This window comes from Eutrigla gurnardus, assembly GCF_963514095.1.
Source record: "Eutrigla gurnardus genome assembly, chromosome: 15".
Taxonomy (NCBI): Eukaryota; Metazoa; Chordata; class Actinopteri; order Perciformes; family Triglidae; genus Eutrigla; species Eutrigla gurnardus.
Genome location: NC_139938.1, coordinates 22744886 through 22762294, shown reverse-complemented (window position 1 = coordinate 22762294; position 17409 = coordinate 22744886). Strand labels below are relative to the sequence as shown.

The 17409-nt window shown below is 43.5% G+C and overlaps 2 protein-coding genes across 3 annotated transcripts in view; one reads left to right on the top strand and one right to left on the bottom strand.

The window, feature by feature from the left end:
• Nucleotides 1-775: 775 nt before the first annotated feature.
• puraa (purine-rich element binding protein Aa) lies at nt 776-4846 on the bottom strand. Its single transcript, XM_084028307.1, has one exon. It carries the CDS (start codon nt 4772-4774, stop codon nt 3917-3919), a length of 858 nt encoding a protein of 285 aa, XP_083884433.1. The 5' UTR covers nt 4775-4846; the 3' UTR covers nt 776-3916.
• A 6290-nt stretch (nt 4847-11136) lies between these two features.
• Nucleotides 11137-17409, top strand: part of nrg2a (neuregulin 2a) — a 62620-nt gene continuing 56347 nt past the window's right edge. Inside the window, exon 1 of one of the 2 annotated variants that reach the window (XM_084029194.1) lies at nt 11137-11736. In XM_084029194.1, coding sequence (XP_083885320.1) covers nt 11328-11736 — 409 coding nt within the window. In that variant the 5' untranslated portion in view covers nt 11137-11327. The remainder of the gene's footprint in view (nt 11737-17409) is intronic. The other variant, XM_084029196.1, reaches the window with a different exon arrangement.

The window sequence follows — 17409 nt, the reverse complement described above, 5'->3', positions numbered from 1 at the left end:
CTCGATCTTTATATTAACATATTTGTAATGTAGGTTCTTCTGGTACAGCAGGTGGTCGAGGAGAAGGTACAGGTGAAGAAGGTGATAAAAAAAATCCTCTCGCCATTAATGGACCTGGCAACATCTCCCTGCACCATAGCAACCTGACCACGACGTTAGAGGCAGAAACACTGAGGCTTAATTACCTGGTGGAGGAATTATGAATATTAATGAAAGAAGCATTGTTACTCAATTTGTAAAACCCATTTACTCAATAAACATACTGTCTAACTTGCTTTTCTTGTTAATCACTGTTGCAGTAAGGCAAACCTCAAAAAATCTGAATAAACTGTTTTACGGGATTAGTAAACAAAACTTGAAAGACATGCTGGATCTGTTGAGTTGTGATCAATAAGCTCTCGTTTGTGATGCGAGAAGCGAAGCGTAGAACGTCATCGTTGCGTACACGTGATCACAAATAGCAAAGTCGGGATGTTTAGAGAACAAAGTAATGCTTTATTTTACAGCCTGGTATTATACATACAGTACTGTAGAAATATCTAAGAGGACACGAGTCATCAGTTACTTGTCATTGCAAAATTTGCATTTTAAAGGCTGTAAAATTAAGCTTCAGTAATTAGTATCATTGTAAATGTAGAGTCAGACATTGTGGACAAAAACTACACCAAAATGAAACACTTTTCATCAGTCAATTGTAGACAGTTTGGGAAGATTTTTTTTTTTTTTTTACTCTCCAACAAGAAATGAAACATAAAAAACCCACATACATTTTGAATGTAGATTTTCCCTCATTGGGTAAATTAAATTTATTTTGGAAATTTGTCAAATGTACATAAATTATATTGAATGCATCAAAACCAAATGAGCAAATCAAATACTTCTTTATCTTTAAAAAAAAAGAAAGAAAAGAAAAATAAGAGCGAATGACATTCTTTGTTGAGATCATTTTAAACAAGTATTGGTCAGGCGTTTTCATTAACCTGGGAAAGCAAAGTGCTACACACAACAACCACTGAAGACAGTTCACCATACACCTTAATGAGAATTGGACTGAAGCACCTTTTCTTAGCTTAAAGCTAAAATGGAGATTTCACGTCTTCTTTTTTTTAAAGTTTTCCTTTTCACATAAAAACTCCATTGTGTGTTCATAGTCTACCTTCAACAACCCATTAAGCCAAGTTGACCCTTTTCCTAAAGAGAGGCATACTTGCAGTGACATTGTTCTATTTCAAGTTAAAGTACTTATGTGAACTGCTTAACCCAACAGGCTGCTAAGACCTTGGTTTACTATATTTTCCTCCAGGATGGAGCTTTGAGTGCAAATAAAGGCATACAACTCCTTCATGAGAAATAAACATGGAATTCAGCCACATGCTTTCAAATAGTAATCATATATTTAATTGATATACATATATTGCCACCATTGGCACATACGATATTGCACACAGTGATGAAATGTTGCACAGAAAAAATAGATATATTTTTTGTGGGCGAAAACATTCCAAAATTACAAATAATGTGGAATAACGCTGAAAAGGTAACTACATAAAACAACAACGGAAAAAAACAAGACATGCTTGCTGCTCCCCATTAATTGAGCGACTCACAACTTAACACATAACTACCCAAGCCAGAGAACGAGCATTTCAAAGGGGGCATGCCAACAATAGTTGATATAATTTCAGGCTACTACCGGTGTTCCCAATCAGCCCCTGCTCTCGCCGCTAACACACTTGGCTAGTGAAGAGCCAACTCCTCCGCATCATCTCGCATCTAGGTGACCACCCCCTTTCTATGTTTACATGTCGGCCGATACCTGGATGGCTGTGGAATGGGGATGGCAATGAAGTTAGGAAAGAAGGAAGGTGAGCAGAAAAAAGGTAAGAATTCTGCTCCAATTTTTTTCGTACGGGTTTACGACAAACCCTTTTAGCACCACGAGTCGTGCGCTAGCACACAAGGGGGCTGAGACAAAAAAAATATGGAAGAAAGAGGAAACGATAAAAAAAAACGAAGCCAAACTGCGATCCAAAGCACCAGGCCAGCGTGTAAGCATGCGGAGTGTGTAAGGCACCAGGTTGTTTGTATGCTGAAGAGGATGCTCCCAATCGGGTGTCATTTAGGCTCCAAAAGTAAGTGGTCGAGGACCGTCTGGTTTGCTGGTTTCCAGTCAATCTAAACGTGGGAGCGTTCGTTTTAATTCAATGCTGAGGTAAATCTGACATTATCTGATTGTTGCCAGTTTCTCTGAAGTTCACTGACAGAGTTTATAAAACTGCTATCACACATCTATGAGATGCGACTGAACTGGTTTTGGAAACCAGTTGTTTTCCGTGTGGCAGCCCAAATATTTACAATTAGACCAAAACAGAATCTCATCACCCCTGGGTAGATATCTGGGCATACAAATCTAAAAGCGGAGCTCTGAATGTACGTCCGGAGTAGCCCCGCCGAAACTCCATTGACACACCACCGAAGGTTCTCCCAACAGGTGAATTGGACCCTCTTCACCTCGGCTCATACAGGCTCCTCAGCGGCCCCTCCTCATAGTGTGATGGTGATGTTCTGATTACTGTTCGCAAGGTCACTCCTTCTCCGATCGCGCTTCGAAAACAACTTCCACTACAACTACACCAAGCCTTTGAATGGAAATCACTCGGTACTCAAACTTGAGATTCATACACTACAAGCAGATAAAGATACATATGGAAGAGTCCTTGAGCCAATATTTTGGGAAAACCAACGAAATCTATCTTTAGTGCAGATTAACATGCAGCAACAGCACTCCTTGGCACCACTTGGACTTTTATGACTGAACAAGATCACAAAATGTTGTTTCGGATGTACTAACCAATAATGCTCTGCTGAATTTTGCCTCTTTTTTTTTGTTTGTTTACCAGACCACTAAGCCAATCAGCACAGTACATGTGAGGGTGCTCGTCTTGATATCCGCAATTCGGGCCATTTGCTACATGTTGTCACTGCATTTCCTCTATCGGTTACACATTTAGTACCTTTTTAAAATGAACACATTGCATTAACAACGAGACACAAAGGTAGTCTATAATATATCCATCTGCATGGTAACAATTTCAACTGAAACAAAAATTACAATATTCATATTTCTTTGAATGCCTCTGGCAAACGTCATCGAGATCCATTGACCAGTTCAATATATTTGATTTTTATGCAATGCATATTGCACGACAGATAGAGCACTTATTTCATTTGATGAAAATGCCTATATGTTCCTTTTATACTGCATGACATCTAACCAGTCCTCGAAGCAGGCCTAGCCCTCATATGATTTATGTGTAAACACATCTCTACTCACAGGTAAAAGGTAAATAGGATGGCAAGTACATGTGACAACCTTTTACAAAGTGTTTTTTTTTTTTCTTCGAATTTTGGTTTTGAAAAATTAAAACGTCTGATTTGTGCTGAAGTCATGAGCTCACGTGAAAAGGAAACGGGTTTTTTTCCTTGGTACTCGGCAATGCTTCCGTTTGGACATTGCAGACACTGTCTTTTTTTTCTTCTTTTTTTTTTTACAATAGCTTTAACTGGTACAAAAGGTTTTCTGTTAATAAGGGAAATAAACACTCGGTTCAATATTGTTTGTCAAGTAGGAAACAATGTTCAAATATAATGTTATTACTTTGTTTAGCAGCCCGTTACTGTATTAATGGTGGATAAGTGGGGGTAACATCCAGCGATGAGTGACAACATGTCATAACTGTCAGGTTGTGGAGGTTTCTTATATTGTGGGTGATGCTCCCTTGGAGTTAAACCATTACAGTTAAATCTTTAGATTTCTTTCTTTATACAGTAGAGTTTTTAATTATATTTCTCTTGTTATTTTTCATTACTCTTGCATGTTTTTTTGTTGTTTTCTCTTTTTTTTTTGCTATCTATATCAATCCTCGTCTCCATCGTCCGCCTGCATCTCCTCTTGTTGCTGCAGCTCGCATGCCCTTTTCTCCCGCTGCTTCTCCTGGATCTTCTTCATCTCGTCGGCATATTTACAGAACGTATTCCCAAATTTGGACCACACTTTGTAGGGCACCGTGATGGAGTTGCGGTACGTGGGCTTCACCTCGCTTACCCTCATGAACACACCGTACTTATTGGATCCGACGTCGAAGAAGAACCGCTTGTTGTCCACAGTCAATGATGACCCTTCGGGCAACTCCGCAGGTTCGTCCTCTACACCGTAATCGTCAATAAGTTTAGCCAAAGCGTCGCGAAACTCAATAAGTCCCTGGGCGGGCAGGGCGATCGTTTGGCCTTGCGTGGATCCCAAACCGGGCCCCCGGTTAACGGTCTGTCGAATCCTCAGGAACCGTCCCCTCTGGTTCTCTTTCAGATCCATGTAGTATTTCCGATTTTCTCGGACCAAGAACTCGCTCTTCAGCGCTCGCCGGGGCTCGTCTTGTACCAACGCCGGGTTGCTCGGACCCAGCTGGGCATAGTGTTCGATGAAGTCCCCCAAGTAGTCACGGAACTCGACCGCCACGGACATGGAGAGAGTGAGGCGGCTCTTGTTTCCACCGGCCCCGACTTCTGCTATCTTTAAGAAGCGGCCTTTCGCGTTCTGCTTCACGTCCAAATAGAAGCGTTTGTTTTGGATGTCAACCCGCTTCGACGCCAGCTCCTGCGTCTCGTGCTGGAGCCCGGAAGCCGAGCCCGCCCCTCCTGTCGCTGGGTGCATGGAACCGAAGCCTGGGCCCGTGGCCGCTCCTCCCTGCTCACTACCACTGTCTCTGTCCGCCATGATGCTGCCTGCCTGCCTTCTCCCTCTGTCTGCTGCAAAGCCACGGCCAGCCACAGCGAACGCCGGAGCTCTCGCGAGATCTACACAGAGGGTTACAACAAGGCGAGAGGGAGGGGAAGCGTTATTGCGGAGCGAGGACGCTGGGTTTTTTTGCTCTCACAAGGTGTAATGTCACCAGCTGTCACTCACGAAGAAGGGAAACCAGAAGAATCGAGCCCATCTCCCGCAGCCTGGCTAAGTTTCGATTCGTCGCAAAAGCCCCTGAAACCGGCGGAAAGACCCTGGCTTCCCTTTCACTTTCACAGTAAGTTCAGTGTTGAACATAATTTTCCTTCCAACATGGCATTCTAGTTAACCTAATTACGTCACCAGCGTCTGTGCACATGTAATGTGCTCACGATTATTTGTTAAACGCTGAATTAATTGTGATATCCCAACACAAAAATGTACTGCTTAAATTGAGAAATAAAAAAATAATAAAAAAACTCACTGATTTCAAAGTCATGGCAATCAAGTAATTCAAGAGACCCTCTTGAACCTAATCCTTACTTCTTATCATCAAATTAAATATCAATATTAACTATTTAATATTTAGCCCAATGTAACAATGTTGACCATATAACAATGGATTAATATTTGTACCGGTAACAGCCCCGTAGACCTACAGCAAGGGAACCATATGTAAACTAGTTCGTCTGAAGCTTTATCAGCCTAAGTAACATAGACAATCCATAAATTACACAGCATCATAAATAACAGATGTTTTATTATGTATATAAAACCTGATAGGATCACTACTCGCGTGCATTAGCATATTTAGCAACATCACAGTATTTGTTTCCAAACAATTCATTAGAATTTGTTCTCAAAAGTGAACATTTAAAAAAATGTTTCCCCTGGCATGTCAGGAAAAGGGCCGGTTTACCCAAGTTAGTGGTCTTGGGAACAATATTTAGGGGTGCAAAGCATTACGTCACCACAACGTGTCAATCGTGTGATGTCATGATTGCAAAGTTTGCGTTAAGGCCAACTTCTAGTTGAATACACTATCGGGGCCTAAACGGGCAGCACCTTGTGCTTGCAGCCGAGCGCGCTCACGAGAAACACAAAAATAAAAATGGAGAAATAGCATTATTTCTAATATTTGACCCTGATCCAACCATCAAGTCAAGTCACAGTTGTCTCTAAGGTCCTCTGATATATAACGTCAGTCCACAGCTTACCGCCAGGAGGCTGGTTTCCGGCGTGTCGTCGCGCAGGTAGTGTCCGCTCGTGTTGCAGCGACGTGGCCGTGCTGCTAACGGCCTCTTCCTCGTGGTTGAGCCGCACTCTCTCTACCAGGCGCACTGACCGCAGCCGTCATCGCATTTAGCGACGAGTGAAGTTTAAGTAAAGCTGCTGTTTTTCTCTCTCCCCACTGCAGCACATCAGAAACCAGAGGACTATCTGTATGGAGTCGGTTGGATGGGCCTATAAATCATAGCCTACCCATAATTTAGACGTTTGTACAGCACAGACAGTTACTGTTTGAAAACACACACATTGGTAGTCTATTTAGATGAGATGATGTGGTATAATTGGTGATTACAAATAGAAAACGGTGGACATTCTCATTAGATTGCAGTTTTGCATTCGTGCGTACTCAAAAAAAGTAACCCAGTAACACATTTAACACATTACAATAGGTTAGTCATGTGTGAAAACGCTGCATACTGATACCTTCTCCACGGTGATTCATCTTCCTCCTTGTCCTCCTAACTATTTCCACCTTCTCACTTGAACCGTCGATGTCATGTTTTTCAGATTGCTACTGATACGTTTAGCCCGAGCATTACGGTAATATTTCTCACTACTAACTTTTCCTGGCAGAACATTTAAGAATATGTTTTTATTTTTACCCTAAGGTTCCATTTTGAAAATTGAAAAGGTGACGCCAGAATGTTAGATTTCAGTAAATAAACAAGCAATTCGTTCGCATGTTAAAAACAAACGAGACTATTTCTCATATCAGTCAATCTGGCCTCCGGTTATGCATTTCAGTCAATAAATTAAAATATTACTTCAAGTAAACGACGAAATGTCCACATTAATATATGATAATTTAACGTGCATTTTTATTCTAGTATTGTGACAATGGCGGCATCTCATTTTGAACCACACCTCCCTCAGATCGACGTAACTTGGAGACTCTGCGCGTAAAAGCGTTCAGTGATGTGCGTAAAAAAGACGGATACACCCTGTTTAAATTAGACGCTCATTCGGAGTTCTTTCATTTAATATTCGTTATGCACTTCACTAATATTAATCCTAAAAAGGGTGAGCGTTGATCCTTAACATTTTATTTAGCTTAAAACAAGTCAATTATGATAGCTATGGAAGATGGATTCTGTACTTTGAGCTGTTTTTCTGTTTTGTGATCTCATTGTTTAAACATGCATGTTTTATTTTTCTTTAAAAAAAAAAGAAAAAAACATTATTTACATAATTGTCAAGAATAAATAAGAAAAAGTGGACTTTTCCCCTCTGTGTATTCAACGTTAAGGCTGCATGAAGGCCTGAGTGGACTTCAGTAATACAAGTAAAGGAACCTAACCCAGAAACACTTAAGAATAATCTGTTTACATTCAAAGATGCCTTTTCATTTATACTCTAAACCTATTAGATACTTAGAACATGTGATTATTGTCACAAACGGAAATATAAAGACCTTCATATTATAATAACTACATATGTCAAATGTTACTTTTCACTTGAATAACTTTTTGTAAATAATAAATCTTTCCTCAATTGATTGGGTAGGCCCACAATATTGAAATAATAATAATAATAATAAAAGTTGATGAGCAGAAGACAAAAAATAATTCAAAAATAATAATAAAATAATGTAATGAACAATAGGCCTGTAGTGTGCTACTGAGTCAGAATGGCAAATATTAACTCATTATTTGGCCTTTTGGCAAAAGACAATAAAAAGTAAAATAAATATACATTAGAGAAGTAAATATTTTAAATCATTATTCATAATATAACCGACTCAAAAAGCTCTAATAAGCATGCAATTAAATAAGAAACGTTCATTTTTGAAAATAAGTCTTAAAATAACGTCCAAACATAAAGCATTTTGCGAGGGGAGCTTTGCGGCCTAAAAGGAGTTACCTATATAGTTTATCTGATTTTTGCTCATCACTCTTATTGAACTTTCATCTACTTGTATGTTGAGTAAAATCATTCAGATGTGTCGCTTCTGCAGGACGCTCGGCCTCCTCGTCAGCTTCGTCTCGTCTCACACAATCCAGTCATATAAAAATAAATAGTGATCTTATCGAGACCACCCGACACCAGTGGAAGCACTAGTGGATTAAATAAGCATTTACGAGGGCCATTTATGCACCTATCATTCGAATGTTTAGTTATAGGCCTACAGGGGCTGTCACACAGAGACGTATACGCGCTAGCTGTTTGGGGGCTATCCTCATCTCGACACGTTGAACTTCTCTTTCCCAAGCTTTAATTCTTTCGTTAGTTTGCTTATATTGTTATTATTAAAGAGAAGTTGCAGCTGGCCTTATGGTATAACTCTCTTGTGACGTGCTCGCTCTCAATTAGGTATGTGAAACATTCGCAAGAAAAGAAGGCAATTGCTATGGAATTATTATAGTTGAAGTTGTTGTTTGGTATGAGAGATAGATTTTCTGTTCGGTCCTACCTGCGTAAAATGCAATATCTCCCGTTTCTCATGCGGGTTTAACTGGCCATTAAAACCCCCCATTTAGGAGTGAATCCCACTTTCCGAACCCAAAACCTTTTTGATGTTGCATTTCTGTCTAATTGACTTACCTAACAGGCCACAGCCTCCGACAGACCACAAAACAACCTGTCAAAGTCATTCATCTATCCACAATGAGGACGTGAGGGCGCGTTCTTCAGCCCCATTTATTTTAATAATGACCATGAATCCGTAAAATCACTCGTGTTTTGCCGAATCCGCGTCTAACGCAGATTTCAGCGTTTTTATTTTTTTTAAGTGACGTCGCTATATTTGTTAAAAGGGCTGCCCCACAAAGTTTTTTGCCCCACATCCCATCAGCGGAATGCGCGGCGGTGCTCCACAACGCAGCTCCATCGTCGTTATTTCAGATTTGCGGGCGGCATGCTGTCGCCTACGTGATGCTTCTGTGAACTCTGCGAGGCGCTGACACGTATGATCGGCTGCACACCGGGACACTTAAAGGCTGCGGGACAGCAACGATCCGGAAGTCGTGTAAACAACGCGCCTGTGACCGAGCGAGAGCCCATAACCTACCTTACAGCGCTAGGTGACAGCGGGAGGGAGCGCCTTAGAGCGTGCGTGCTGCGGGAGACGAGGCGAAAGATACGCTCGGAGGCCTTCGGGACACCGCGGCGGACTGCTTCTGTCTGCTTCACAAGATGGACAAGGGACGGCGAGTCGTGGCACGGCGCACGCTCCACCTCTGATGTCAACACGCACGGCTGGAAGGAAAAATCAAGGGGAAGCGCGCCGCCTCTTGGCGCTGTTGAGGAATTGCAGCAGCTTCGCCCTGCGATGGTAACAGGTGTAGGGCGACCGTCTGATGGAAGGAGCGAGCGAGCGTTGCTGTCATGTGCGACTCGGGGGTCGACACGGTGACGCGCGTCTCACTCTCGCTTGGTGGAGCCTTTCGTGGCGTCCACGCGCAAACCACGTGCTCCGTTCTGTGATGGCGTTATGAGTGTTGTTTAGGAAGCACTGACTTCATGTAATGGATAGCTTCCGATCACACAGTAGGCTGATAAATGATCCTAACATCAACACGCCGTACAGCTAATTCACGAGGGCGTCATTTGTTGGCCCTGTAGGATTTCAGCACCACGGAGAGCACGTCCGCAGCGTACCAGGCCGACATGAAAAGTAGAAGTGTGGGTGTATTTGTTTTATTTCTTTTTTTATAAATTCACTATTTACAAATGAATTGGTCTAATGCCTCGTGAGCACTGAGTCTTCGTGTTAATGCAGTATGTCTTGCCCTGAACTGTACAGGTCACCTCATTATTTCAGTCCACACTGAACGTATTTTATTGGACAGGAATCAAATGTGGCAACAGACGTTTGCTGTTGGATTTACAGCAAGTATGTGTCAAACGGCACATAAACACTGCGGTCAGCAGATGTCGCTCTTTGTGAATACTGTCAGTGCAACATCCTGCATCCGCATTCTTTTTTATTTATTTTTTTTAGGCTAAACCAAAACGATTACAGTCATAACTTCACCTAAATATTGCCATTGCTGATGACGTTGTTCCTATGTTTAAATCATATGGCGTCCGGTTAAAGTAACATATGTTATTATAATAAAACCAGAGAAATACATACTTTCATTTAATTTTCTCCTAAAATTATTAAGATATTTTCCTCTCTGCCTCGGACCCCACGGTGCAGCTGTTTTATAGCTGTATGGATTTAATGCGGTGCTTCAACATCAGTTTTTTTTAGAGGCAGAGCAGCGAATGTGACCTGAATGCAGGGCATGACTTAATGGGATGAGACGCAAAACTCATTCAAAACAGTCTCTTGAAGAATCTGAAATGCTTTCGCAGCCTTAGTCATCGCAGCCATATGATTTTTTCTAGGCCCACCCGGACTATATGCGGATGCATCTTTCAATGTGAGCCTATATTCCGTTTTTCTTTTATTTGGAGCGATGCCTTGGCTACAGTAAAATGCGATTTTGAGGAGGGACAGTCATGGATTTAGGATTCCGTTTGTTTCATTTTAACGCGAGCTCACCGCTGACGATACACCATGGAGTGATTGACGTACAGTAACTGGGTTTCGGGAGAGAGGAGATCGACCCTTTAGGTCCATCGGTTGCCTGCACCTCGGCGCTCCGATCCTGCGTTTTTTTGTTAACGGAGCCCCTTGGCAATCGGCATTTTCTCTCCGTCTGTGGCTAGTGGGGGAGGCGGGGAGAGAGCCACGGTGGAAGGCGCCGTATTAGCGTTCCAGCTGTCGACCGCGAACGATGTTTTATTTCTCGGAATGAAACGTGGCTCGCGTTTTGCGACCGGACTACCAAACTTGTGGTTCACTGCAGCATTTTTGCGTCTTTTCCCCTCCGCTGCAGATGATACAGGAAACCATCATAGCGGTACCCCGCCACTGCAATTTTTTGGGCAAAGATAAGAGTGGCGTCGTCTTGCAGCTGAGGCTACTATGGCAGCATAGGGGGCATCTTCTGCAGGGGAGAATCCGCCGATTCCTGGCTTAGCCCGTCTACAATGCCTTATTATTAGCGGAAAGCGGTGACTGGGTCAGGAAGCCGGCATCATCCCGCCGGCGTGCCCGCTTCGAAGCCGCCCGTTTACCCATTGGAAATCACTCGAAATAAGCAGCGGATCCCGATGGCATGGACACTTATGCAAGGTCTGCTGCGCTGCCGTGCTACTGGAGCCTACTTGCTGTCTCTTCATTCAACCCAGCTCCATCGCCATCGCCCCGCAGCCGAGAGAGCCCTGCCGCAACGCGACCAGCGACCACCGAGCCAAAGCAGGCGGCATGAGGCTTGATTCAGTGCACTTATCCATGCTGGTCATCGGGGTCTCGTTCGCCTGCTACTCCCCGAGTTTGAATTCCCTGCAGGACCAGGTCTACAAATCCGCCGTGGTGATCGAGGGCAAGGTGCAGTCCACGCCTGTGAACGTCTCCGCGGAGCCGTACCGTGTGAATGTCAGAGTGCTCGACGTGTGGCCCCTGAGCAGCGGGGGTCTGGAGCGGGAGCAGCTCGTCAGCGTGGGGGAGTTCGGAGCCGAGGCTCCGTGCACCAAAGTGAAGAAGAACCACAAGTACATTTTTTTCATGGACCCCACTGACGAGCCCTTGGTTTTCAGGGCATCGTTCGCGCCGCGGGACACGAGTGTGAAGAGCCTAAAAAAGGATGTTGGGAAGATCTTGTGTGAGGACTGCGGTAAGTGGGAATGTGTTGTGGATCACCGGTGAAGTCCAACCCGGAAGGATGAACCGCGCTGTTAACAGCCCCATCCGCTTATATGGGGGGCTTTTTGGGGGGGGAGGGGGGCAGGCGCCCTGGTGAGTTGTGGTTATCGCGACCACGGCGTGGTTGGGAGTCAGTGGGGACCAGATAGGTGCCTGAGGGGCGTCTATGCAGCAATTTCGACAACTCTCGCAGGCTCCCATAGCCCACATGATCAATCAAACTCTCTTTCTCTCTCCCCTGAACTGCATCAGACATGCGCCTCGCACTGTTGCTTGTGAGGAATTGCAGTTTGTGTGTGTGTGTGTGTGTGTCGAACTATCTGCATCCCGCGAACCCGCATGATACTTTCAAACGTTTTAATGCACATTTTACTTCATATGCTTAATATGCAGATTGCTGTTTTTTCCAGAATTGTATTGGCTTTTTTCCTTATGAACATGGTGCCGGTTTAATTTCAGGACCAGGGACAGCGGCCTGCATGACTATCACGTGTGCAAAATCACGCTGCCCTAAGCAAATTGGTTTCCTGGGCTATATTTAGGCTCACGCCCTGCTTTAATGCTTTAATACCCCACATTATGGCGTAGTCCCGGATGAACACAGGCATCTTCAGGGCTAGCAGAGGGCTAGCAGAGGGCTAGCAGTGTGTGGTGTAGCCCTGATATCTTGTTGTAAAATGCCAAACGATCAACTTTACCACCAACACCTTTCTCTTTTCTTTGTTTTACATTCATGCACAAGTGGTTCAGGGATGGACACTGATCAGTAGAGGTAGGGAGTCCTTTTAAAATCACATCAGGCGTGTTTAATCATAGTAATGTGTCATTTCTCTTTGTTTTAGTTGGCATTTTAGAATCAACAAAAATAATTGTATTCAAGCTATTGATTAAGAACAATGCAGCACACTGTTCTATTAGATGCGGTATGCTGCACACACATAAATTCCTTAACTTGTGTGTTTTGGGGGATTCACACACCTATGTTTTTAACAAATGACAGAATTCATAGAGCGACCAGAGCCAGAGCCACCTGTCACGTCTTTCCTGCTCTTCATCAGGGAGAAATGAGTCTCTGCTACTTTAATCATGAAGTAGAGTCCAGTGTCTGTAACTGGATATGAAGCGCGGTGTTTGCCACAGAGCCGCTCCTTTACTTGTCTACAACTAATGTCCCACGCTGGTCAGCCTGCAACACAACTTCAAAAATGTGAGGCAGCTCCTCTCCCGCACTTTGCATGTTTTGAGCCAATTAGAGGATGCCTTGCACGTATAATAATCATAAATCTCTTTAACTAACACACATTTGTACCTCCACACAAATGTTGTGGCCCAGAACATGCTGTACTGCTGCACTCTTAAATCCTCTTAGCCCGTACTCATGAGACACAAATGCCCTCCTCTCCTTGATTTTTTTTTGCCACACTCACTCTGGCTTTTAAACAAATCATCCCATTAGGGAGCTAACACAAAATGGACCTTATTACCTTTTGAGTTCCTCGAAGGGCCTAAACATCCCCATCGATTCCTCCGCCACTTAGCAAAGCTCGTCAGTGAGGTGAGCAAACTGGCACAGCCGCCTCCCTGTGTTACCTGAGAGAGTTGCCACGCCTGCTTCCCGGGCCTCTGTTGATTGCTGTTGTTGGGTTCAAAGTACCCCATGTTCTTCTGGTGGGCTATTGTGCTTGAGGGGCTTCTTAATCAGTGCAATTTATCTCATCACGGTATCTTTTCTGACCCCCCTCCTCCCTCACCGTGCCATAAACCTACAGACAAACAGTCAGTCCCTTGACATTTTGTCCCTTTGAGCTCCCTCCCTTATTCAGCAGGGACTCAAGAAAGATCCACGGTGTTCTGTTGACTGCTTCTGTCCCTCGCATTAAATCCCCTAACACCGTGTCAGTGCATCTATATTTCAGGCCATTACATCTCGGCCTTGAATTGTCCAAATAGTGCTTCCAAGTCCACTTAGCACACATCCCAAACTTTGCCTAGAATCCATCCCGTGCAAAAGCTCCCAGGTATGTGAACCTACATCCTGTGTAGCCCTGCAGTTGTTATGCTCTGGCTGCCCTGAAAACAGGCTCCCCTCCGCGCTCGTCACCTGCACCCCTTTCTCAGGACTCAGCTGTGAGCTCTGGGTTCCCGCCAGAGAAGAAAAGAAAACACCAAGCGATACAGTTCTTTTTCATTATAGATTACAACGATGGAAACGCGGATGTGATGTTAAAGCCATTAAATCTGCTCATGTTGGCCGTCCGTGTCTCAAGCAGATCATGTTGTGTCCAACTGGGACCCATTAAAGGTTATATAAAAAATATTTGTTAAAGAATAAGACAACTCGCATGCAATGGACCATTTGCTGCAGTCACCTGTAATGACATTATAAGGCCCTAAATGTCCTCGCTGCACTTTGTGTATGCTCCTTTTAGCTGGTGAATGGGTGAAGATTTGGCATCATAAATACTCAAATAGGAGGTCAGCTTCACCATGAGTTAGCATATCGGGGTAGGAGGGTAATAAATGACGGAAAAGGGAAATATAATGACTTACTTCAATGAGAGTGGATATGCAATGAGTGTGATTGCTGTACTTTAGAACTGTAATTTGCCTTTTTGGCTCCTATTCTGTAGCACAACAGTAGTGTTTTTGTCCGTCGCGTCTCGGTCTAAATCAAAAGTGCAATGACACAGCGGTAGGTGAGGTTTCCTAGCTCTTCGTGTGCCCGTAGCACTCGTGGAGGAGACCTACATAATTGCATTTCATGTGCGTGGGTGTGTGCAGACTGGTGGGAGCATTGTGTCCGTGAAAACCGACGTGCACACACTCCAGCACGGAAAAAAAGAAAAAAGGTCATCTGAGTCGAGGAGTAACACTTTGCCCTAAAACCGACTTTGTGCTTCCCACTGTATTTATTCATACGTTTAGTATATGAATGTGAAACTGGTTTGCGAGCGCACACACCCCCATCACTAATCTGTCCCTGTGAGGTCCCGCTGTACGCAGGTCGCAGCTGCTGCATTGAGGTGGTAGACGGGCAGCGCTCGGCCCCCCGAGCTCTGCATCTTCCCGTGAATCGAGACTTCCTCAGAAGAGCCAGACATAGAACGTGAATGACAGCTGCTGATGGCTACTGGGTTCGGCTGTTACGCCACAAGTTGTCCTGGCAGCAGCGCCGGATCGACAAGCGCGTACTGTACAGGCTGGTCATTATACCCTAATAGTGCACGCCACGGTAATGTGGGGAAAACAGTTGGCGATGGCGACAGCGGTGCTCATTTGCTGTATTTCCCCACCGGGATTATTCAGAGTACAGGATGTATGTTTGTTTAGATAAGAATGATTGAAGGGTTTTCAGCTGTCAGTGCTGTGGTTTCCCTCGGCCCCTGGGGGCCAGAGGCACAAACTAATGAGATTGACCAGCAGGAAGCACAGATTTGGTTTCGACTATCCGTTTGGATTGTTTTCTATGTTCACGTAGACTTCCGAATCTCAGCTCGGGCGCTCTGCTCTTGACAAGACAGCTTGATGTACATTTATAAGATGTATGTGGGGGAAAAAACCCGATGTGGCCATTTTTAGTAATTGGCCCCTCATTTTTCTTTCCTATAAAGTGCCTCCAAACAATACCGACCATGTAGGATTCCGGTCTTTTGTGTCTACAAATATCACAATTCTGCAGCGGTGGACTTGTTTTCCTGTTAGCATTGAGGCTTACTGATTCAGGGGTCGGGCTTGGTACCTGTTTGTCAGTATTGTGCACGCCCGTACTGGCCCGTGTCTGGCCTGCGGAAGTGTCGGTTGATTCATTTATTCGGTAAAACCTTGTGAAGCTCTTCAGAATGGTGTGTGTTTGAGGAGGTTAGGCAACTAATACAGTGAGAGTGCAGAATTTAAATCCATGCTCTTCTTCAACTTTCTCAGCATTTACTTTGAAGTGCTGTGCATTCAGCAGTCCTTTCATATCACATCCGTTTAGGCTTCTTCATGCATCTAAACATTCAGAAATGTTTTGGATCATATATTATTTTTTTCTTTGGTAATGATTTGTTTTGTTTTAAGAAATATATGATTCACAATTTACAGTGCAGGTGCAATGTAAGGCTGATAATATATATATATATATATATATATATATATATATATATATATATATATATATATATATATATATACAGCATATATTCAGTAGTAGGATATCTTCTTTTGACACATGGGAGAAATGTTGCTGTCAGTTTGATGTAATCTATGTTCTGTGAAGTATTAAGCTAAAGTTGGTTAGTTAGTGACCACGGTCGGGTTTAGTGATTTTAAACTCAACCAGGATGTTTTACCACACCAAGGTGGTTTTGTTGCCCAAACATGAGCAAGTGTTTTTGTTTGTATTCACAACTTTTTACGGGGCGCTGGCCTACCCAGTGCTCTGAGAACACGTTGTGATATCACATATAGCAGGTGCTAGTCCTTTAGCTGTTTAGGAATGTTGCAAAACCCGTGCAGTGTATTTATTTGTCTTAATAGTTCATCCACAATCTAAATTTGATATTTTAGCATAATTGCTGTAGCATGTTCAGAGGTGATTTATTTTCAACCCTTTTCTCACCAAATGCATAGAAAAGTGCCGATGTGTGTATGTGTGCAGCATCTACTGCTGCTGTGTAGCTGGAACTAATACAGCACTGCCATAATCAGGTGTGTGTATTGTTAAGAGGATCTAGTCTGTAGAGCTATGCAGTGAGTTACGCTGTCTCACTCCGCGAGAACAATCCAAAACACTCCACAACCACAAATGACTTGCAGGTATTGCTCGATGTATTTTTGTATAAATATCATTGATAGCTCAGTGTAGTTCTTGCTTTATGTCCTCCATTATGTTTAAACACAAGTATATGATATCATCTGGCACCTAAAAGGCTGAGGATAAACATAACATGGATAGGATCAGTACTAGTTTGGAGCTTTGGTCGAAGCTAACCTGTGTTAAAGGCTAAACAAACATAGTACTAGCTAATATAAAAGCCAGCAAACCAAAGTGAAGCCCCACAACTGCAGTGTGAGTGTTACATTTATTATAATATTTCCGGCAAGAACAGCTGCTTGGCAGGCCAGCCTTTAGGAATTGAGTATGGGGGGGGGAACATTTTCCAAATTGGGCCATTTTTGTGTGTGAGGGATTTACCCTTTGCTAGTCAGGCAGCAGTTTGCTTTATTTCTGTTAAATTAGTGGCGTGATGTGTGAGTTCTGCACATCTTAGTGTTAAAATAGTGAGGACCAGCTATGACCACACCATTCTCGCTATAACTGTGGGGGTGTTGTATCACATGACAAGTTGAAGTATGCTTTAATGATAACAATAAGTGTATTTATCATGTAAATACAAATGACTTAAAGTCAGTAAGTAAATTGTTGTTCTGGATCCCAGTTCAACCTCAGACCTTCACATCAGTCCCCCTGGGCCTTGATCTGGGGCCATCCCTATACCCTTTGACCCCCCCCCCCCCCCCCCCTGGTGCAACTGGGGCAATAAAGTGGACTAGTGATGTGAATTTGGTGTCACGCCCTCTGATTGTTAGCCATTAGCAACATACATAGTGTGGGCAGACGAGTCGTCTTAATGACAGCTAAGAAATACAGTTCTTTTGATAG